Source organism: Cygnus atratus, chromosome 14, assembly GCF_013377495.2.
Source record: "Cygnus atratus isolate AKBS03 ecotype Queensland, Australia chromosome 14, CAtr_DNAZoo_HiC_assembly, whole genome shotgun sequence".
Lineage (NCBI taxonomy): Eukaryota > Metazoa > Chordata > Aves > Anseriformes > Anatidae > Cygnus > Cygnus atratus.
In genome coordinates, this window is record NC_066375.1 from 15,234,178 (window position 1) to 15,259,098 (window position 24,921).

Here is a 24,921-nt window from a genome sequence, read left to right on the forward strand (position 1 = left end):
TGCTTCTTCTCGGTCACTCTCTTTCCCTGTGCTGTGGGGTCCCTCCCACAGGATGCCATTCTTCCTGAACTGATCCTGCATGGGCTTCCCACAGGCAGAAGCTCTTCAAGAGCTGCTCCAGATATGGGTCTGTACCTCAGGGTCCATCCCTCAGGAGCAAACTGCTTCAACCTGTGTCCTCCACGGACAGCGGCTCCTGCCAGGTCACCTGCTCCTGCGTGGTCTCCTCTCCACGGGCTGCAGGTCCGGCCTGGAATCTGCTCCGGTGGGGGTCCTCCACAGGCCGCAGCCTCTGTCAGTGCAGGTCCACCTGCTCCACCGTGGTACTCCATGGGCTGCGGGGGAATAGCCTGCTTCACCATGGTCCTCACCACAGGCAGCAGGGGACTTCTGCTCCAGTGCCTGGAGCACCTCTCCCCCTCCTTTTTCACTGATCTTGGCACCTGCAAGGCTGTTTCTTACCCCTCTCTCTCTCCCAGCTGCTGTGTAGCAAAGTTTTTTTTTTTTTCCCCTGTCTTAAATATGCTTAACAATAACAATATCTTAAATATGCAAACAATATCACTTATTGGCCCAGCTCTGGTCAGGAGCAGGGCCCTTATTTAACATGGAGCAGCTTCTGGATTCTTCTTGTGGAAGCCACCCCTGTGGCCCCACCGCTACCAGAAGCTTGCCACACCTGTGAACTTGTACGGTGCCCATAGCTGTAGCTCACAGGCTTAATAAAAACAAGAGAAAAACAACAACAATAATAAAAAATGGTTAGGAGTTGCACTGAGAACAAACCATTTCTTACCATTTAATAAGACTTGATTTTGGCACTGAGATCTCTTTTTTTTTTTATTCTGTGTACCTAGAAGGCATAGGTCAGCAACCAGAACTAGCTTCAAAATCAGCAACTTAATTAAAAAAAAAATATTATATATATACTACATAAACATAGTCTAGGAAGAGTTGAGAAGGAATTAAGTTGGGGATTCACCTGGCTACATTCAAGATATACAACTATGATGAGAGATGAAATTTTGGATTACTTCAGAGACTAAAATCAAGAAGCAAATTGACAGTTGAGTAATAGGAACTTGCTAAAATATGGGAGTGTTTATTGAAGTTTTGCATCCTTGTGTATATAAGGATTTTGTATTTATATGTAAATATTAAATAAGTGATTTGAATTTAAAATTGTTGCAAGACTTCAGCATCTGATTGCCTTTGGTTATTGGCTTTTTTATAAGAATTCCGATGTTTATGTTGCTGATGTCAAACTCGATTCTGACCTTGCATATTAAAGAATTATAAGCTCAGATGTGTCTAAGATGAGTGTGTATATTTGCTAAGGTATGTGAGTCCAGAAGACAGAAGTGCACAGTACTTAGGACAATGTATGTATAGCAACCGGAGTTAGTCCCAAAGTCATAAACTTCATGAAGTCCAAGGACAAGGGTAGGCATTGGGAAGACAAATGTCCAGGCATTTTGGAAGTGTTGGGTGGCTCGGAAGAATAGTTGTCAACTGAAATTGAAGTGATGTAACAAGAGGAAGTCTATCTAGCACTTCTGGTGCTGTTGGAAGCCACATAATGGCACGCTCCAGAGAGTTTTGGAGACTTGAAAACATTTAAATATCTGGCTAAGTTCATCAGATTGTCTTGAGAGAAGAATGAAAGATGAAGCAATTCAGAGGAATTCCTGCTATAAAGAGGGATTTGCTCCAGTTGCTCCAAACGTCCCTGTTTGTAATAAGTGTGTACATTGTGTAACTTATTCTTCATCATCTACAAAATATGTATTGAATTAAATTGTTATTAGAACATAGCAGGACATGTTTATGAGTAAGGCTCCCTTTAATAGTTCAGTCTGAACTCACTTTCAGTAAGTGAAGTCTTGTACAATTCTAGTCCAATTCATATTTCTACTCCCACTGAAGTAATTGCTTCCATATCTGTTTTCTTAAAGCTGCCACTACACCTGCATTGTCTTTAGCATACTTTATGCTAAAAAGAAAAATAGTTTGACATCAGAGACTTAATATCAGAAGCTCCAGGCTCTTTTCATTTTAATGGGTGCCGTCAACTGATCTGATGCCAGACCAGAAGAGATCTATCTTCCATAATGGTGTTTTCTTAGGTTTGTTTGGAACAATATTATATGAATGTGAAATGACAAAGAGTTGCAGCTGGGCTGGTATATGCATGGGGCAAGATCGAGATTTTGAGTAAGATCTAAGATCCACTTGGCCCCACAGAATATGCAAAATTCAGGAATTTTGCACAATAAGCATTTAATTTAGAATGAATGTATTTGCAGATAGGTACTTGTTTAAGCTAAATATAAATCAAATTCGCCTCTGCATTATAATTTTTTCCATGTCTTTGATCCAAACAATTTCTTTTCAAAGCTGGTTGTGTGTTTGCTTCCAACAATTCCTATGAACCATGATGTATTTGAAAGTCAACCAAGATTAGATGTTAAGGTTTAGCTTTTTGTAGTTGAAACCCACTAGTGGTCTCATAATCAGCTGGCAAACTTTTATAAAGGAAATATAAAATATTAAGTTGCCCACAAATACCAGCTGTAAACCACTGAAGTCTGCAATAGTTCAATAACTTCACAGTAACAAAGTTTAATTGGCTAATAGGGTAACTTGTGGCAATGGGCTTTTTTTTGCTGCAGCAGCAGTGCTAGACCTACTCTGAACAGGAGGAGGAAGTGTTACATAGTAGTACATCAGGGTTTTAGTCTTTTTTTCCCTCAAATGGCAGACAAGCCTCGAGGGAGAGAGCTTGCTGGAACAGGTAAATGCTCAGATGGCAAATACTGCTTTTTAAAGCAGAGGAGGCAGGTATCAATAAAATCCAAATTGGCTTAAGGAAAGTGAACTTCATGAAGAAGCATTCTGTTAAAATTAGAAAATTGTCCAAGTAACTTTACTTACAGAAATGGATACTTTATCTCAGGTGCTGATGTTCAGAAGGCTTTAATAGAATGCTTGATTTTATGTGTACGGCTGTGTCAGTCTGCAGGAGTGGAGTAAACAGCAATCTCAATATGTATATTGATCAGAGAATGTTTAAAAAAGTCTTTCTCAGCATAGAGGGGTGCAGAACTCACCGGGAGGAGCGTGCTGAGTAGCAGGAGTGCTCTCGGGGCTGAAAAAAGAGAGGGATGGAGCTCTTGTGGGGTATCAGGCTCAGACTTGAAGGGGAAAAAACTGGTTTGTATGTGTGACAGGAATGACGCTCTGTGTACAGGTGTTCAGGCTGAGTAAATGTGCTGTGCTGAGATTTAAGGCTTACCAAAATAGGCAAAAAGATGGGTCTCTGACCCTGTTGATGTGTGTACCTCTGAGCTGCCAATTGGAGAATTCTGAGCAGCTGCATGCTGTGTTTTGGTAGAATGTTTCTGAGACACAGGCAAGGGAAAACTTCTGAGGGAATGGCATAAAAAGCAGAGGGGAAACAACACGCAAATAAACCACGAAGCTATTTATGTGTTGCTTACTCCAGAATTAATTCCTCCCAGTAATTTTTGCTGTCAGGTCACCCTGGCGCACCGGTGAGTAGTTAATGATGCACCAGGGTAGAGGAATTGAACTGAGAGCCCAGAGGAAATCAAGCTGGAAAATCTGAAAAATGTAGGCGGTGACTGAAAGGTATTACCTGTGAAAAGAGTCATTCAGTGGTTCTTACAGTGAAAGTGTCCTGTAGTTGTTTTGTGTTTTTTTTTTTTTTTCCCCATAACAGATATTTTCTTAAATATGATTGACCTAGGTCTGTCAAAGATAGTGTTTGTTTTATTTTTTTCATGTAGTTAAAATACAGGGATTCTCCCCACACCCACATTGGTTTGCATCTGAGATTTAGGGAACACATGAGGAAAACAATTATGTATGTTTACAAATATGAGGCGTTATTTTCTCTGACAAGTGAATACAATTACCTCTGCTCATCTAAATATTTAAGTTTTTGATAAATGAAGGATAGTGTTCATATTAGAAGAAACTTTATTTTCATATTTTCATGGTTAGAAGGAGTTGGGAAACATGGTAGGTATGCTAAGAAATCAGTTCCATTTCTTCTCTGAATGTTGAAAATGTACCTTTCAATGAGCTTAAACTTCCAAATTTGTAACTGCCTTTTCTTTGAGATTCACAGTAGAAAAAAATGGCATTAGTTACCATGACAATTACCTTTCATTTAATGCCTTAGAGGAATATGCTTAATGTCAGCAGAAAAAAAAAAATGATTCAAGGTATATAATTTTAATTTTTTATCTTGAGCACTCACATATTTCTTATTAGTATTGCATCTATCCTGCTAATAGGGTCTGATGTGAGGTGAAAGAGGACTGGCTTAGGTAGCAGCCATGTTGGAGGGCTTGTATGGAATTGTATGTGTGCTGGAAAATTACTGGACATTGTGCCAGGCAGGAGGCAGGAAAACTTTTTTTTTTTTTTTTTTTCTTCTCCCTGTAGGAGGGTACATGAAAGATTGCAAATCATTTAGCTCTCCTCAACACTTTGAGAGCTTTCATATTCTGTTTGTAGTATTCCTTGTCAGGCACTTAAAAGCCTTCCAAGGACAGCCATCTAGGCAGCATCTTTCAGAATACAAAGGTGACAGTTGAGGCATTCCTGGGAGTTCTGAGTTCTGCCCCTTCCTTGGACTCTTTTTTGTACCTACGGAACTATTAACTTGAAACAGTACTTAGGAACATCTACCTATCTTTCAGAAATTATTTCATGGTCAAGGTTTGAGATGATTGCGAAATGTACTTAAAAATAGTACTGTTACCTTCCCTTGTCTTGTTGAATCTTATTAGAAATTGAAAAGAAGTTATATGTAAGAAATTTAAAAATTCGAGAAGAAATAATGCACATTAATGCAGGAACTATGGTAAAATTGAATTTCTTAAGACAAGTCTCTACTTCCTGTTGTGAATTTGTGATGTCATTCTCTTTTAGCAAATCAACATCTAGCCTCATGACTAGTTTTTCATCTTAGACTATTTTCATCCAGTGGCACTAGACAAGAAAATTTGTTGGAATGTTATTGTTTACCATCTCATGGTCTTTAGAAAGCTACTCAGTGCTTTATTGGCCTGAGAAGTGTTAACCCAAAGGCTTGCTTTTTTAAATATATCTAGCAGCTTTTTACTAGGTGTAAAATGTGACTCAGAAGAAGAAAAAAAATACTTCAGTATTAAAAAAAAAATACTTTTTAAGAATGATTCTTTTATCTAGGAAAATCTGACAATATATTTGTGGTGTTATGCTGGAGAAGTATACCTGTTTTAGTTGTAAGTTTGCTGAATATCGCTTATTTTAAAATAAGCATGGTTGAATGTGAGGAAAAAAGGCTAGCTGTTTGTCTGGTGGTTATCACTAGGTTGAGTAAATCAATCTGTACAGGGGAAAAAAAAGGCAAAACAACTGAAAGTTTTTTTTTTGTTGTTTTTTTTTTTGGGGGGGGGGGGGATGGAGTAGGTTCCTGGTCAAGGCAAATCCAAGAGTCAAGACAACGCAGGACCTCTATAGTGCACCAATATCAGCAGGTGCTATTTTGAAGAAAAAGAAGACACCTAACCAGACCTCTGAAATGACAGGAAGACTTTATATTGGGAAATGAGGAGTTAAACTCAGTTCTTATGACTGTCAAAAAAAATGGCTGCTAGTGTAGTGAGACTTAGCCTTAAGCACAGAACTAATCTTGCAAGAAGGATTGATTTATGAATTCCTTTATCTTCACTTTGATTCAATTTTGACTTAAATAGAATTTGTCTCAGAAGCAAACGCTATTTTATTTGGATGTCTAGTCTATCAAGATACAAGTTTAAATGTGAAATTCTTTTGTATTTTTGGTGCGCTCACTCCAAAGAAAAGTGGACAGCTCAAGATCTGCTTACAATGGTTTTTCCTGTTGTGGAAAAAATACCAGTAACTTATTAATTTGGAATTTAGAGCATAAATTAGCACAAATTGAAACAGTACAGGAGGTAATACTTGGCTATGTGACTACATGAGGAAAATGTGTTGTCGCATAGCATGTGTGCTATAAAATTGAAAGTTCAAGTAAAGACAGAAGACACAAATTGGCAAGTTCTGATTAACATAGGAAACAGGTCAGCGTGATTAACACTTTTTCAAACAGTGATAACACTTCACTGGTTATCTTCTGATAACCAGCATTCCCCAAAAAAATGGGGTGAAGAGCTGCATAAATAGGATGCTGCGTTTGGCAGGGAGCTGTTCTAAAACTTGACAAATCTTCCAGTCATTTGGGTGACACCATGCCTCCACTAACCAAAGCTGGTAGTTCTGTGCTCAGGCTCTACAGCAGCTTCTGAAGCAGGCTAGACTCAAGCGGGCTTAGTACAACTCCAGAGCCCAATTTTAATTTTGGGGGCAGAGTACTGCATTTCAGCTGTGTTGTACAGATTGGGTCTTGAATGTACTTTAGCCTCTTAAAAGATTGTAGTCTTGAGGAATAAGTAGATGATGAGCAGATCATATACTTATAATGGAAACATGAGTTTGTACAATTTGAACGGCTGATAGATGGTGCACTGATGGAGATAATTTCTCCTAACAGAATTTTGGATGTTGGTTATAGTGCCTGAATGCTGTGTTTGTTTTTTTCCCCCTCCAGTGATCTAGAAAAAAATAATATCACAAGAATCACAAAGATGGACTTCGCAGGGCTGAAGAATCTCCGTGTCTTGTGAGTATAAGAGAAAACTTATCTTTCTTGAAAAGACTATTTTGGGTTGTTAGTACTAAGGATGATCATATGTTAGTAATTTCTGTACATTATTCAGTTAGTGGTATTTTAAACCAGGCAACTGGAACAGTTTGTGATGTGAAAAAAATTTTAGTTCCATGTTGAAGTCCAAATGCCATTTCAGAGCTGTTTAATTGTGTTTCTTACTAGCTTTTAATAACCACTGTGAGGTGGACTAAAATTCTTACCACAGTCCACTTATGTATGAATAAATTATATTGGAACACTAGAAAGTAGGACTTGCATATTTTGTCGACTTTAATAGTGCTTTTGCAGAAGATCAAGTATAAAATATTTGATAGCTGTAAAAGTTGTACACGAGGAAACTTATGAATTCTTTTAGTCCACTATGAAGTAACAAATGCAAAAAATTTAGGTAGTCCTGTCTGTTGTTCTAGAATTATCAGTCAAGAGCTCAACTGTGCTTCTAAATAGGCCTTGAAAATCAAAATGGGAAAACATCAATCTACATATTGCCCCTTACCTAGTAGTGACTGCATTCTGTGCACTTGTTATCTAGTTCACTGGAAGTATTTTACTAAACTGTTGCAAATTCCAAATTGTAGTAATCAAGGCAAAAACCTAATCTTGAGTTGGTCCCAGCACTGTTAGAGACAGGTTGGTTTTATTGTTCTATTGACCCCTTTACTGAAACAGCTATCAGAAGATCAAGACACAAATCTGCCTGCACTCCCTGAAAATTTCTCTTTGTTTCTTGAGATTTGCCTTCTGCAGCTAGTATTTTCCTTTAAGTATCTTCTTGTAAAATAAGTCCTTAAAACTGTAATGATGAACTGTTACATTAATTTAGTGAAAATTCAATTAATAAATTAACTGAATCCTGCCAAGGAGAAGACAAGTCTTTTCTGCTGCTACCTAAGCACTTTTGAACCAAGAAAACATTTCTGACCTTCTATTCTAATCTTCTGGTCTTGCATCTTTTCTAATCTTCTATTGGAAGATTCTTCTTTCCTATGGCATTTCCCTCACCTCTATCAGTGGAGTCATTTAGATTTCTTTGGCTCCAATCCCAGCTGCCAATACCATTTTAGAAGTCTGTATTATAATTCTGTTTACAAGTACTATACTATCATTAATGTCAGTAGTTGGTTTGGTAGTGTTTTTTCTACTGTCTATAGTGTCAGACATTACCTAATGTCACTGCAGTCACTTACCCTAGATGTCCTTAACAATAAGCGAACTATGCAACTGCAGTTATTTGAATTTATTTGGTCTGTGCTCATTTCAGATTTATGTAGCATGTTCAACCATTATGAATGGTGTCTGGTGTTTGCCACACAAGTCATTAGGAATAAAAGCAGAACGTGCCTATTAGAAAATCTGTAATTTAAATTGTTTTTGTCTTGTGATATATTAAGCCTACCTGAAACCTAAGATATGCCATTTCAGCATTTGCTTACATAAATATTTTTGATCATTGTCAATGTATTTTCCTTTTCCATGTTCCTGTTGTATCTGGAAAGGTTTTTTGTTTGTTTGTTTGTTTGTTTTTCTTGCAGTTTGTGCAGCTTAACATCTGGTCTCCATAAGTCCTTCAGATTTTTAATCATTTTTCTGAACTTTCTGTATGGTCCCCTAGTAACTCTGGCTATTCTACGTTACTCACCCTCTCCTTTTTCCCCTCCATATTTTCCCCCCATGTGTGATGGGGGTGTAGTGGGAGGAGCAGAAATGTGTAACCTGTACCAGAGCTCCAAAACAGGTGATCTGGTCTTGTCTTCAGACATCACAGTGAGGAGAACTATTTGTATGATGAATGAACTAGAAGCTGGCAGAGTGGTCCAACAGAACAAAGCTTCCCATCTCAAACTGACAACATAAATGCAAAGTACTCCATTGCATACCTTATTCTTTCATACCTTATAACTGCATATTTTTCCCCCTCTTACTTTGAGGAACACAGTTTGTTTGCATGTTTTTTTACTTTTCTTTTTTGGTTTTCGTAGTTGTAGATTCTTGCTGTCTGTCCTCACAACTGCAACCCAGTTGAATGACTCTGAGAATCCTCATAGGATTGGATGCAGAGGAGTGGCTGCTGGAGAGGATTGCTTTTTCACTAGTCATTGCTTAAACCAGACTTATTGTATATTAAGTTATTCATGTGTTTTTAGCTAAAACTACCTAAAATATTCAGAAGGCTAAGAGATTTAGTCTATTCTGTTATCTGAGTGCTCTCACAGAAGCAGAGAATGGGTGTGTGCTGGAAGGCAGCACTGAGAGAAAAAAGATGGCTTAAATGGAAATATTGGTGTATCTGCTTCCTTTTACCTATAAAGAGCGCTTTTGCTGTGTGAATGAATAGTCATTTCCTCCACAGTGTAAATCAAAGAGAAGTCAGTCGCCATTGTTTATTACTTATCCTTGCCTCAGCCTTAAAGGGTGAAGAAAAGCAGAGTCCCACACAGTGGAAGCCTGGGAGCTTTCCCTTACATTATTACACCTGTTGTACAGTGGGACTGTATACAGCTGTCACACGTAGCTGGTATGGCTGTATTTCTGGTGAGGCTGAACTGCTTTGGTTTGTTTACAAGTGGTTTACTCTAAAGCAGGCCTGAAGTCTTGGCAGAACATAAAGACTGGACAAAAAATGTTTACGTTGATTTTTCTGCTATTGACTGTAGGGAGTCAGACATTTCTCCTCAATTACAAAAGCCAAGAGTAAGGGACTGAGGATGTAACAATCAGTCCCTAAACCAACATCTTTCTGAGCGTTATGGTTACAAAAGTTTTTGAACAAAATGGTTATCAAATCTGGGAGTCAGGAGGCAATTTTTAATCAGCTTGCTGTTAGTGACCAAGAGAGAGTGCTTTTTGGTCTAGAATTTACATAATCTCTAATTAAAAGTTTTACTATTGCATCTGTGAAAACCACTTTTATAACATGTGTGAAGTGGGGAAACTTTTACTCTCTTGTCTTAAAATTTACTTGTGTTTCTGGAATTGCAGACACTTGGAAGAAAATCAGATCAGTGTGATAGAACGTGGAGCATTTCAAGATTTAAAACAACTTGAGCGACTGTAAGTATTTCAATTTAAATACTTAAACAAAAATGCCATGTTTTTCTACCTTGCTTTAAATGATTATTATATTTCATGATTAAAAACTGAACTTGCTTAAAAAAAAAGGCAAAAGAAAAAAAGGGGGGGGTACTTACCTGAATTTGAATATGCTCTTAAACACAGTTGGCTTTATACTGAATCATAGCTCATGCTTGAAATAAAATGTGCAACTGCTCACCAAGAAAATAGAACCATCATTGATACTAGAATCTTAACAACACTATTAAAAGAACATTATTTGGGCAACTTTTATAACTGATATATAGATGAAGAAGAAAAGTTTGTTTATAATAATTATTATTTGTACAGTTAATTAAAATATAAAAATCATCACTAATGAAAGTTACAATTGTCCTCAAGGTTTAAGAACCAGAGTATTTGTAGAATTGCCTTTGAACTTAATTTGTTTATTATCTTGATTTCATTTCAAGTTGCACAATGCCACTGATACCAGTAGGTTCCAGGGTATCACGCTAGACTGAGAAAATTAGACTGTTGATTTCTTCTACTTTTGATAGCAATCAAAAGTAAACACTAGTGAATATAAAAGCTCTCTTAATGCAAAATCCAACTCATAGAAAACTACTAGCCTTGTAAGAGTGCAATCACTAATATCAGTAAGTGCAAAAGTAATGCTATATCAAATTGCTACTCTTTGTTGGAGTGTACTGTTCAGCATTGTCATGAAGCTAGGTTAATTTTGTCAGCTTATGGTGAGAGCTGAACAATGTTTTCGTAATGCTGAAATACTTTGGGGAATTATTCTTTGTTAGATGTAGGTGACTAGAAAGAAATCACATGCTGGTTTGGAATGCTTTTTTGTTAAAACAGAGAAGCAGATTTGGTTTTATGCTTGATTATCTGCAAAGCATTTATTGTAGAACTTGGCATTTTTTAACTTTTTTTTTTCTGAAGTAGCTTTTAAGAGTGAAGTTCCCATTAACAATTGTGCAAGACAACTTCGGAGTATGGAGCATATGTTGTACTAAAACTGTTTCAGATGATCTCAAGATTAGACTTGCATTTAAGTTGTTGATCAACTAGTGTTCTGATCTTTTAAAATGGATTTATTCAGGATTTTTTTTCTTGAATTAAAAAGCCCACTTTATACAAATAAGGGGGCTGAGTTTTAAATTCTGATTATAAGCTACTCATCCAGTTTCTGATACCTATATTCCATTTAGAAAGCACTTTCAGGTCAAGAGTTATGCCATGGGTGATTTATTTCACAATTCTTGGGAACAATAAAACAAAACCCACGTCATAGTTTTCCCAAATTAAGCATTTCCTGATGCTGTAGAAAACATTTTTTTTTCAGATTATAGCTCATCTTAGATAAAGATAGATTTAGTTAAACTAAAAAATGTGTTTTGAAAAAAATCTGGGAGACTGACTAGCTATCTGTAACCAGAAATGATGAATACTCAAGACTTCTTTAATGTGTTGCTTTTCTGTAGAGCCTTCTCTGTTAGCAAATGAGCATAATGTATCTTGTGAAACCAGAAGTTAGGAAATATGATACCTTTAACAGCATCTGCTCAAGTATGTGATGTTTGAAAGTCTCTCTCTTTTTTTTTTCTTTTTTTCCTGTGCAAACTCTTAACTTGGCCAGTTAAACATACTGCATCTCTGCTTCTCTTTTTGGATTGCCTGTCATTAAAATATTTCCTAAATGAATGTAGTATGAAAGGGAGGGCTGGAAACATACAACTTTTTGGTATTTTAGCTTAAATCATTTTTAGGACATAACTATAAATCTGTGTGTTTTTTTTTGTTGTTTATTTTTTTGCTATGAGTCAGTAGGCTTTGGAGAATGAACTGTGGAAAGTTTGGCATAACTTATAACAGCTAAATTGCAACATTTTAGGTAACATAAAAGCTATTTTATTAAGTATTGTCAAACATTGCAAAACATTAATGAAGAAAGTATGATGGTTGAATAAAAAAAACTGGCTTTTTTCCATTTAATTTCTTTCAAATAACAAATAAAAATTGCATATATTGCTTCGATTTTGGAATAACATTCGTTTTTGATCTGTTGAAGTGGATGCAAAAGTAATCACTAACTTTTTTTTAAAAAAAACAAAGCAGCTGTATTGGGCCAGACTTTAAAAAACAGGAGTAATTTCTCTTTTTGGCAAAATACCATATATATATGTAACAAAGTAACAGTGGAAGTATATTGTTCTTCCACTCCCACACAGTAATCCTTCAAAGGGCATGGACCATAACCTTAGGTAAATACTATTTTAGCTTACTATAGTCTCACTTGTGTGGACATCAAAACAAACTCATCAGTATTATCTAAGTGAATTAGCAGAATTTTCATTGTGAAATGTGTTTTTTCGTACTGTCCTGCATAACAGTAAGTAAATTTTGTATAAAATGTCTCTACAGCTGTTTGCTATTGCTCCCAAAAACACCATAATGATGGCTCTCCAGTTACTGGGATTTTACTGTTTACAACTGTTTTTTAAATTATTTTTTATTTTTGTTTCTTTACGGGACATTAATGCTTACAATACCAATGGAGCATCTTAAAGACATTATTTAAATAGAGGTCAAGGTATTGTCAAAAGCTTAATAAAGTCTGTCAATATGAGTTGAAGGAAGCACATAATGCAGGGTATGACAAAAGGCCAGAAAATATGAAGTTGAGAAATGAAGTGATGGGTGGAAGGTGTGCCACTTCATTCTTTGACATATTTTTTCTTAGCTTTACTAGATAAAGCTGAGTAATACATGGGATTTTAACCATTGCCTCTCTTATAAAAATTGTTTTTTTTTTCTTTCTTTTTGTGTGTGTGTGTAAGTTGTTCTGTTGAGTCCTAAAATTCAGAGTTCTTGAGAATATCCAATGGTACTCAATTCAGTGGGAAACCAGGAATGCTTTATTCAAAGAAGTTTCTATGATTTTACTCGAAAATCCACAGATGAGCAGTGAAGTAGCTGACCATAAAAAGTTGATCAGTCGAGATGCAATATTAATGTTTAATTGGTCCATACAGCTTACTACCTTCTACTTGTTGTGCTGTTGTCAAACGTCAAGCCGTTCTTGTGCAATGTAATGCCGATGCAGAGAAACTCTAAAGCTTGTAGAGCCTACGTGCCAATGTAAGCTTGTATGTATGAGGTGCTAGAATGATTTCAGGACGCCTCCTCCCAGGCTTGTTAGTTGCTTTTCTAGCTATCAGCTTTTCTTTGGCTCCAAAGTGCTACTTTACGAGAAATATTACTAACTAATGTTGACTGATATACTTTGCATATGTTCAATAAGCATTTAAATGATGGAGATAAGTTGTTCAAAATTGGAAGTGCCATCTGTAAATCTTGAGTGTGCCCTCCTTGCCAGTAGACAGTTTTAGAGCAACACCTGTGTCTGTTGTTGTAGGGAAGGTTTCAGAAATTAATTCTTTTTTCTAGTTCCCTTCTGCATTTTTGTCCTAAAAGTTAACTGTTAAAGTTCCGACTTGGATTTTTCTTTCTGTTTTTGTGTTCTGTGGTTTGAAGTTGTGAGCTGTGTCTATACACACACGGAGAGTGCATTTACACAAATTTATACTGAATTTTGACATTTCAGCTATATGCTTTGCTGTTAACATGATGTAGGATTTCAAGATAAAATTATTACAAAATTTCGTATACAAAGAGGATCAAGAGTAAAGATGCATACTAGTGGACCGAAAAGATGAACTGAAATTTCTTCCAGAGCCAGATGTCACACGTTTATGTGAAAAATGAGGCAGGATATAAGACACCAGCTGATTCTGACTTTTCCACGGCCAACTGCCAGAAATTGTCATGTAGCTGTATTATCTTCAAAAGGCCGGACTTTGGCTGGTGGCTGGTTCTTTCTACTCAAATTAGCGTCTTTAGCTAGCATAAAGGCTTTCAACATCTGAAAACACTCAAAATGTGTTTTTGTTGTTTAAAGAAGGGCGGGGGGTGTGGGGGGGAGAGAATGTATAAGCATGGCCAAATCAAATATCTTTTCAAAGTTGGGAAAAATAATTAGCTTTTTTTTTTTTTTCTTAAATCCAAAAGTTTAACCCTAGCATATACATGTATGGTTTTGGTTTTCTATGTGTTAAGACAGAGGTCCAAATGGAAATTGGCAGACCTTTAACTGTAGAGATGCTACTGTGCATGGATCTTTGTAAGCTGCTTCCTAAATGCTTGATTAAGATATTAAAGTATATTTATTTGGCATAGTGTACTGTAAAATCTGTATTAGTGACCAAAGATGCTAAGGAGAAGAAATTATGAGATGCTTCACAATCTGGATTTCATAAATTGAGATTGAACAGGCTTTAAATAAATCATGTAATACAAAAAGCATCTTCAATAATTAACAGGCTAAGTGGAAGGATTGCTAAGTGCTTCAGAGTAGTGGGCAAAACAATAAAAGCAGTTCTCTGCTGTTGTAAACAAAAGCTTATTGCGAATCTTTGGCAGCATGGACAAATCCATAGTGTTTATACAGGGTTTGCAGTGTGTGCAGTTTAGAGGTATTTCTGGAACTGCATGCGTTACACTTATTTCGTTTATGAAGCAATATGGATTTGCAAATATGGAAGACAGTTTGAATGTAACCTTTCAGAATGAAGCTTTGTTGTTTAACGTCTCCATTTCCATATGACATTATGGATAATATCTAGTTTGAGATCAGTGATCATAAAATGCTCATTTGGAAATGCAGGAGAATAAAGACACTCAAATAAACTTAGCTCTGCAGTCTGGTATTTCAACCATTTTATTGCTTGCATACTTCCCTCTTCCTTCTCAAACTGCCATGCCTCAGTTAGGGTAGTACCTGGCTCGCTAGCAAACTCCTCAGGAGCTTGTGGTGCTTCAGGAGTGAGCCCTTTTGTCTGTATCCTGCTCCCAGGACAGCCCTTTACTCTGGGCCTTTCTCCTCAGAGGAGGATGTGAATGGTAAATTGTAGAGTAGAGCCATCTGGAATTTACGGTCTTTGTATTTGGGAGGGATGGATTTTGTTCTTGTCATGTATATGTAATGCCCAAGATGGTAGTTTCCTCCTGTTTTGTGAGGGAGTGTGTGCAGCAAATGTCAAAACCTGAGCTAATCTGTCACACTGGGCAGAACTACTGCTGCAACAACGCATCATCAGTTGGGTGAAATGAAACTATATTGTCTAATCCCAGGTCACAGGCTGTGTGTCAGTGAAGTAATCTTTAGTAAATGGCAGAAATCAGTTTCTGAGACCAGTTGCAAGCTTAACCACTGCTTGATGGAGCCAGCAAAGAATACAAAAAATGAAATTCAGTTTCTGGTATCTTCAAACATGTTCCTGTTCTCCTGATTTGAAGAATATCTAGTACTTAAGTTTTGTGTTGCCTGCATTTGTGAGTTAGTAACGTGTAGCTCCTTGGCTGCATTGGCTCCTGACTGCAAGTTCAAGAAATAGTTTTTGATGTTTGATCATGATTTGGTCCATGAGTTTTGAAAAAAATTATTCCGGTTTGGGAAAAAAAAATAATCTTGTAACTGACATCTGAAAAGGCAGTCACTTTTACCTCATGTTTTCAAGAGAAGTCTGTTACTGTCTTTTAAAGGAGTATCATTGTGACAGTTGACACTGCGAGTAGTCCAAAGTGATTAGATAGAATGCTTCGGGTGCCAGTATCTGAGAGGACGTTGTTGGTCATATTCTTGGATTCCCTTGGCACAGCCATGGAGGCTGCATGCAAGTTCATCAGTGACATGCTATCTCCTCGCATGGCACCATGAAGTTCTTTGAGCAACTGCAGGTGAGGTGCCTTGGTTTTCTTTTCTGGGCTTGGATTACTACAGGTTTTACTTGTCTTTGTCATTATCTCTCTCTCATAATTCCACCATGCTTATTGCACCACGTGGTGCTGGTCTTTATGCTACAATCTCCTACCTTGTGCCATCTTTTCTTGTAGTGTAAAAAGAGTGATTTGCTTTTCCTCACTGAGTGTGAATTACAGTTCCTCACAGCTGTTCTGCATCTTTTGTGTGTAGCTAAATCATATTCGATCTTCAGCAATACTTTTCCTTTCTTCTAAGGGGAAAGAGTTGTTTCTGTGTGCTTGTGGGATGAGTAACACCCTCAGTTTAAACTAGGGATGATTATGACTCATTCTTGGAGCTAATGGTCACTTCTCTAAATGTAATATTGGAGCCTCCATGGAATCTTTCTATATCTACGGGTAGATTTCATCAGTTCCCTAAACCACAGGTATTATTTCCAGCCAGACAAAACTTTCTGGAACTGGCTTGACTAATTTGACTGGCTGAACTAGGAGCCAAGTCCTCAAGACTTGTCCTGTCCCTCTTAAACTTTTATCAGTTTGCCACTCATACTGTTTACAGTGCAGGTTGTTTTTACCAATACTTTCAAGAGGAACTTGGTTAGCAGAGTTGCTGAGACCCAGACATGTATCTCCATCACATTTATATAGTCTTCCTGAAAACTGCTTCATGGGCAGTTTTAATCAAAGTGCCCACACTGAGGAATTGTAGAAGGACCTTATGAGGTTGACTGACTGTGCAATGATATAGTAGATGTAATTCAGGGTTGAAGAACAGGGAACTGGAGGGAAAAAAACATCCCAAAATGTTGAAGCTTGTGAAAGAATAAAATAGAAGTTCACAGATGGTCATCAGAAGGCTGGCTAGGTTTGTGCAGCAGCGATCCATTGAGGTGTCCTAAATATGCAAAACCTTTATCAGCTAACTGTAGATGAAAAAAGATTGAAAGCTTGCAAAGCTGTTGGGGGATTAGTATAATAGACAACCTCTGTTTATACCTCTGCATGCTTCTACATATTACCACTGTTGGAAACAGGATACGGATCTGGATGGACTATGTCAGACTCAGCCAAGCTGTTCCATTACTGTGTGTTTTCTGATTTTCATCTATTGCAACAAACTGAACCGGTCGTCATCTTTTCCAAAATTTTATTTTGCTTCTACTGAACTAGCTGCCTACAACTGAGATATTAGGGATGTTCAGTTCTTTCAGTGGTGAGATTTGAGATAGTCCAGAAAGTTCCACTGTTTTTTCATGTCTAGCGCAGGGATATTTAACAGCTGCCCCTCATCCCCACCAATAAGTTCATATTGGATATCTGACTTTAAAGGAATGCCGTAAAGTCACCAGTAAGGAAATCCTGTTTCCTATAAGACTTGCTTAACAAAAACATGGGCAGAATTGGTAGTTTCCCTGAGAAATGTGTTAGTAGAAGATAAAAATAATAGGTATAAATTTTGTTCATAAGGTGACAGGAACTGACTTATACGATGCAAGTGGTGAAATACCTGTGTAGTTCATTCTTCACTTGACACATAGCATCACACAAGACAAAAACTTGGTAGTTATTGGTATATCTATGGAGTGTGTGAATAAATAAAAAAACAAAATAGGTAGATATTGGCAGCTGAAGTGTGATTCGTACACTGCAGTAAATATTTGCAGGGGGAAATATAAGTACTGTTTTTTTTTTTTTTTATCAGATGACATCTTGGCTCATGTTGATAACATACCTTTATTAACTCTTGGGATGAAAGAAGGAAATTGATTACTTTTGTATTGCTTTTGATTCAGCTTTATGTGCTAGTCTTGGCTCAACAGGCAAAATAAATGTTCCCAAGATATAGCTCACATACTTCATTTATCTGTCAATACTGTATGCTGGGTACTCTGGAAGATTTCACTGCAATGTATTTTTTTTACAGTACTCAAGTGATAATTTAGAGAAATGCTAGTCATTTGTGTAAATGAAATACCAGATATGGTCAGAAAAGTTATTAATTTATTTATTTACATTATTTTTGTTTTTTAAAAGGACTTTCTCTTTGCTGTTCCCACAATTCAAATATACAGTCAATATTAAAATTATGGTGGGGGCAGGGGAATTTGCAACTGTTAGTCCAAAAGTTGTTCTTGTAGGAAAGGAATGTTATAAGATCTCCAGTACATACATTTCCATATACAGTCAAGTTTCTCACAACAGTTAAATGCTGCAGGAAATACTTAAGTATAGCCTATTTAATGCAGATACTCGGTTCATATAGTAATAACGTAACAAACTATTATTTATATTAAGTTTGCAAGCACCTTATTTTGACTAGAGTAGAATGATACTCTCCAGAAATGATAAATAACTTTTGATTTGTAACCTGAATAGTAAATGCACATCCCAAAATTAAGAGTATGTAGAGCTTTTTGAAACATCTTAAAAATTTGGAAGTCCAAAACACAATTTCCTTTTATTTTATGATGACTTCTCATGATTTCCTTTTGAATTTTGATAACTTGATATTTAGCACAACTTCTAATTTTAGCCTTTCCTTGAGAATCTTCAGCTGTTAATCATGTTTTGAGTCCAGCTGTGCATGGTGTTGGTTACTATGGTCCTATTCCATTAAAGCTTTCTGATAACCAGTAGTTAGCCCCTCTAAATGCCAGTGCCATTCCTTGCAACTCTGAAAAGGTATCTGATCCTAAATGCAAGACAGGACAATGCATGTTCAAAAAAATTCATTTGTGTAGCAGCAATGGAGACATAAATTTGTCCAGTAGCTAAAGTTTCATAAAAACTCCTTGATTTTCTTCAGAAGATGTACCATAGAGATGAAGTATTGCTAAAGCTTAGAAACTGAAGGAATCAAACTAAATTTCCAAAAGGCAAAACAGAAGACGTTTTTGGGGTAAGCTAGTAAAATCCTAGATATACATAAGGTTCAAGGATAGAACTTGATATTACATAATTTTACAACATAGTGAGCACACTATACATGCACTTTTGTCATGTCTTTTTTTTCAGTGACACAATGTAAGCACAGATCTCTAGTGTAGGAAGACTGTGCTGGGGAAAAAAACAAACCAACAAACAAACCACTAAGTATGAAGTAACCTGTAGAAGACAAACCTGGTAATTCTGAGATGTACCCAGTGCACATCTTGCTTATACAGAAGGTCAGCGTCCTGCTCAGTGTCTTAGTACAGCTGGCAGCATTTGTATTTCAAAGTATTTAAGTAGTTTAAACCACATTCTGAAAAGGTCAGATAATTTTAGAAATGTCACTGGGAAAGTATAAAAAAAGTGTAAGAAAGGTTTTAGCATGAAAAAAACTTTGGGGCTTTTTTGGAGGCACGCTTGAAAAACCACAGTATTTCTTAGCCACGTAAAGTACTCTGACCCTGATGTTACCTCAGGGATAAGAGGCTTCTGTGATTTGGATCTTGATGCTTGTAATATTTTTCTAATTTTAAAGCATATAATTTATATTAGCTTTTCTTGAAATTAATCAAGCGTAATTTCAACCAATGGTATTTGTAGTTGTCTGTACACGAACAGTGTTTGACATGCATACAGGTTATATGTTTGGAAGTAATTTAGATTTCTCATGGTCATTTGAGAGAAGTAAAAATTGCCCTGCCCTTTCCTACTACCCTATCAAAAAGATGACAAGATGTCACTTTGCCACAAGATCCTGTGATTGCTGTGCTTAAAGTTCTGGGACTGAAAAAGTAGTTGCAGATTAATTGAGGAAAGAAGCAAAAATCTTGGCAGAACTTGCTCCTATCTATCAATCAATGGTAGGTTTAGTAATGTGTGCTTCCTTGAACATCAGAAAAACATCTTTTTTGCTGTTGGTATCTTTTAAATAATATGGTAGGTTTCACTTTCCTACCCTGGGCTATTGGTGGGGACTATTCACTGAATAAAATACATTTCTTTGAACCGATAAATCTTATGAGAAACCACTTATTCTTTGAAGAAATGTAGATTTGCCTCCTTAGCAGTTTTATCTTTTAATTGGGTATATGCATTTGGGAAAATGATTGTGCCCAATAACTATCTACTGTAGGGTCTTAGAGGGCACTAATATCCTCAAATTTCAGTGTTGTATGTCTGTCTGTAGCACATAATTGCATAATTACATGCTACTCAGCCATTACTGGGCAGGCAAACTTTTTGTTGTTATTGCAGATGTGAGACTGACCTTTTTTTTTTCTTTTGTAAACATTAAAAAATATATATCTATTTAAGAAAAAAAAAAAAAGAAAGACGCCTCTTCTCTGAAGGAAGCTATTAGCAGCTCTGTCAACAGATCTGCACAGGAGGAATCCAAACATAGGAAAAGTGCAAGAGAGGCAAAGGGCAGCTACCAAGAAAGCAGGATGCATGCTTCAGTGAATTGGGCTTGGTTTGAATTAGTACATCTGACCAGGGTTGCAAAACAAAGAGGTTTATTTTAATAATATGATAATAAATGAGCCTGGTTTCATTAAAAACATTTTCATAGTAGGTCACTGACCCATAAGAACTCATGGAAAAACAAATTTGGGTCTCATTTATGTATACAGGAGGTTCTGTAACCACAGAATTCTTAAGCTTCTGAAAGCAATGGTTAAAAATCAAATGGAATCATGAAGTTTCCACTGCAGTGTAACCAACATTTGGTTGGAATAGATGATTAGTGTTTAACATTACATCAGAGGTTTTAAACTTTATTGTTTTCTGTGGCTTGTTTGTTTGATTTTAGCACTTTTTTAAAATTCTTGATGAAGATTTATGGGAGTATTTGCTTAAGGAAAACACTTAGGGATTTAGAAGTCATTTCTCCAGGGACTGTAGGAAATACTTCAAGGTTTGTGTTACTGTAGGGTAAGAACTGCTGCATCAGTGGTCTGTAATAATTTGGATGAACTTTGTTTAGCTTTAATAATTTTATCAGAAAGGTTTTACTTCTGTGAGCTTCCTCATATTTGAATGATTATACCGCTTGCAATCTTAGAAACTCCCTCAATGCTACAGGCTGAACTTCCTGCTGTCAAGCACAGTAGCCCTTAAATGATCCTGTTTGTGGGTGAAATGCTGCTGATGAATTCAAAGTACTTAACATCCCCCCCTCCCCCCACTCACCATTGGAAAATATATGCATATGTAGGTCTTGCAGCCATTCTGTCATCAGTCTTGCTTTTCCTCTGGCACAACTCCAAGTTATCCATATTCACTAAGCTGGAGCTCACCTGAAGCTGCAGCATTCCGTATAGAACAGAACAAATTAGTATTGGTTATAGTTAACTATTGTTATCTTTTATGTTCATGTTATGTGTTCAGTTGTTTAGAGGCAATCTCTTCTCCAGATTTTCCTCTTTATCTATAGTTAGAGTATGAGGATCACATGGAGAAGAGAAAGTTCTAGGGTTCATGCAGATGTTCTGGATATTACGTATACATTTAATTTTTGTCTTTGATCATTGAGTGGGATAGATGTGATGCAATACATTAGGAATACAAGAGATAAATGCAAACTTCTCTAGGTAATGAGGCATGTCAGGAAAAACTGACCCCTTACATTTGATAACTTGCTGGGAAAATGAAAGTGGATCAGAGGTAATTATCAGAGAAAGGGGGTGTTCTCAGTTTTTAGATAAGAGCTTCGGTAACTATAGCAGATTTTTGTGGCTGGTTACCCCTTACGGCTTGGTAGTGCTGAAAATGTCCTTTGAATAAATTGTGATAAGTGATTCCCATAGGCTTGTGATAAAGCAGTCAAAAGCTGGTTTTTGGTTCTCAAATTTATGTCCAGTGTACAGTGTGTTCTTTGTTCCACTTAATTATTTCCTTGTCTTCATTCTGTTAGCTTTGGAAGAAGTATCCTTTGTTAAGCATCCAGTTTGATTTCAGGCAAAAGATGATTCTGTTTGTCTTCCTATTTTAATAGTACTGCTTGGCATATAGCCCCAGGGAGGAAGGAGCAACACATTGCCACAGAAGCATTCTTTACTATATATGGAGAGGCGTGGTGAGCTGGGCTGGTATCGAGTTATTAAAACAGATCAATTAGGAACACTGTTCTATTTCTTCTGGTAAAAATTGCAACAGTAGTTCTACTTGCAAGTTTTGCTAATTATTCACAGCTATTTCTGACTTCTGGAAATGGTTAGTTTGATTAATATAAACTTTTAGGACCTGTCAGCAGGGGCAACACAGCTTGGAGATGTTCATGTTAAAATTTACTTTTTGCTTTCTTCATAGAGTTTCAGCCCTGACCTGGAGAGATTACACTCTGATGTAAGAAATAGCTTCACCGTGTTTATCTTACTGGCTTCACAGAAATTGGTGGACTGTCTACAGTGGTGGATGTTTAGGGATATTTCAATAGATTCTTTAGGTTCTTTGGATGAAGTCCAATTATCTTCACGTAGGCTATGGAAGAATAATTAGGAAGTAACTACTTTTTTTTTTTTCATTCAGTGTTAGAGTTTGGAAGACAAAAATTCAAACGTTCTGTGTGAATTCTCTTTTTTTAAAATTTGAAATAAGAGAGCATTGCTATTAAACTTAAAGCATAGCAGAAACTGAGAAACATCTTGCTTCAGAGTGTATTGATCAAGTTTTTTTTGATTTATTTGAATGATAATTAAAATGTGAATTGTTATATATTAAGGGCTGGGACAGGCAGATATAAACTACCAGCCTGAATGCATGTTGTTGATTGCTTTTATAAATATATGGTAGTGAGTTAAGAGGTTGTGCATAAACTGTTGCCCTTTTTCTGGGTTTAGGGGATTTTCTTGCTGTTGACATTGTCATTAGTAAGTGTTCTTTATTACTTAAGATTCTCTATTTCTTACTTCAGTTCAGTTGGTACTAACACTTCTGTCCCTTTCTGTATGATGTAAATTGTTGACTGAAGTCCTTAATGCATATGTGAAAGGTGTTAGACCTTTTTGTTTATTCATGTTGGCTTTGTGAAATGTTGAAATTTAAACCTGTTCCTACTTATTTTTGCCTGTGTTACTAGTTTGTTCCCAGTTAGGGGAAGTCTGTGTATAATGTTTACACAATAGCTCTATCCTCCATCTTAATAACAGATTTTTCCGTATAAAAAGATCCTGAAGAAAAAGAGTGATTCTTATACTGAGATCTGAAAACTGTTGTGTTGCTACCAGTTTGTATGCTGCTTCTTCATGCAAAGAGAAATGTAGTCTGCTTCTGATAGAGGGTAGATAATCTTTTCCAGTCTAATGAAAAGTTACTAGTAGAGGTTATTACTTCTGACAGCTTTGAAAATGTGAACCAGGACCACCCAGTCTGCTATGTTTGTAATAAGGGATCTCAGACTTGTAACTGTTGTAAACAGTTTTCTTTCAAAAAACCATTCCTTAGCGACATACAGTGCTATCTTTCACAGTTTTTGGAAAAGCTTCTGTACTAACATGTCATGTAAATAACATTCATTTATTTCACACCATAACCTTGTAAAATGGTTGCACTGGACTTCCTCATAGCAACCTTATTGAAATTGCGTTATATATCATCTTGCTTTATTTCCTAGTTTAGTAATATAACAAGATGCTGACAGAAAGTGAAGTTGACTTTTTCTTTTTTTTCCTGTGGAAGCTGCATCTTTACTGTTTTCCCATATGAGAAGAACTGATAACAAAGCAAGGGAAGAAGTTACATTAATGACCACAGCATATTTCTTGATGATGATAGGTTTTTCTGATGAAACCATTGAATGAAATTGACTATGCTCTGACTTTACTGTTTCCTGAGTCAGTACTGCTTGAAAGAGAAAACTTAGTAACTCCTTAGAGTTCAATAACTCCTGTCTTTCTGTCTGAGTCTGCTGTTATGCATTATTTCATTTTTATTGCTTCTTGGTTACACCCAAGCTTGTGATGTAACCGATTCTCTCTTAAAGTAACTCTCAGAAACTACTTCAACTGCATCATGTTCCCTGAGGCTGTTCTCCAAGGACAATGCCATAGAGCTCTTAATAACAAAGGAGAAAAAGTTAGCTTGTTTATTACCAAAATGAGATCCAGATGTTTTGAGTGTGAAATAGAATAAATGATCAAGCTGGGGAGTGAACCCAAAGTTACTTGAATAATGAATGGGTGTTAAAGGCTGGACTACCAAGACTGCTCCCTTGAAAAAATACCCATTTTAAAAATTCAAAAGCACTGTAATTTTGACTTTCTTTGGAGAACGAATTGTAGAATAGATAACATTGTGTGTGTAGATGTTGAATCAAGTTTGAAAGATGTTGAACTTGTGAGGAAAAGAATGGAGTACCACTAATTTCATGACAAATGTGCAGTTGTTTGATTTGGCAGTAAAGCCATCAATGCTCAGTAGAAAAGCAGACGTGTAATTCAGAGGCCAGTAGGTATCATACTCTTCCATGGGTTAAAAATAGGTAATTGTTATATTAAAAAAAAAAATGTGATTATACTCAAAATACCTAGGCAATTATTGTGTTCAATGAGACAATAATAAAGCTGACAGTTTATTTCATAGTTTCTGTGTCAGCTTCAGTTTCTAAGTAGAATGTATTCAGTAATATCCAAAAAAATGGTATTAGTAAAAATAATTCTGCAAGACATTTTGAATGGCAAACAAAGGTGTGTATAAGAGCTTTATACTATTAGATCTTCTAGGAGAGGGAAACCATAGCCATGTAAGCTTGGTGATTTCTGCTCATACTTTGAGTATTTGCAGTTCGTGTAAAGCATATTTTACTGATAATATTCTCAATCTTCACAGAATTTCAGTAGCTTAATGAGAAATAAAATTGCCATGGAAAAATGCACAATCTCCTAAATTTGAGTAACACTTGCCTCTTTAACATCAGGCTTTTATGCAAACAGTATTCTCCATGGGAAGGATGTGAGTGTCTGTTGGGTGCTATGGAGAGAGCATGGAGGAAATTTCTCATGTAGATAGTGGGTGTCCTCTCACTGTATGTTTGCAGAAAAGGCTTTGCTTTTTACTCAGTTCACAGCAGAACAATTTTACTCTGAGCATGAAGCTGAAAGTGCTCCTTCTCAAACTACTGAATACAGTTGTTTGCAGTATGATCTGACTGACACTGCTCAGACCTAAATGAAGTGTATGTTTGTACACCTCGTGAGTAAATAAATGAGACGTCACTATAAAGATAGTGAAAGTAAATATAAAAACCCAGCTTTGTGATGTTGCAGATTTACATAAAGTTTTATCACCTACAGAGAAATAATGGTGCATGAATGTTAAATACATAAAATAATCAA

The 24,921-nt window shown here is 36.4% G+C and overlaps 1 protein-coding gene across 3 annotated transcripts in view; it reads left to right on the forward strand.

Moving 5' to 3' along the window:
• Nucleotides 1-24,921, forward strand: part of SLIT3 (slit guidance ligand 3) — a 508,988-nt gene that overhangs the window by 20,452 nt on the left and 463,615 nt on the right. For 2 of the 3 annotated variants that reach the window (XM_035562874.2, XM_035562876.2), the window contains exons 3-4: nt 6,647-6,718; nt 9,746-9,817. In XM_035562874.2, coding sequence (XP_035418767.1) covers nt 6,647-6,718; nt 9,746-9,817 — 144 coding nt within the window. Of the gene's footprint in view, nt 1-6,645; nt 6,719-9,745; nt 9,818-24,921 lie in introns of all 3 variants that reach the window. The other variant, XM_035562875.2, reaches the window with a different exon arrangement.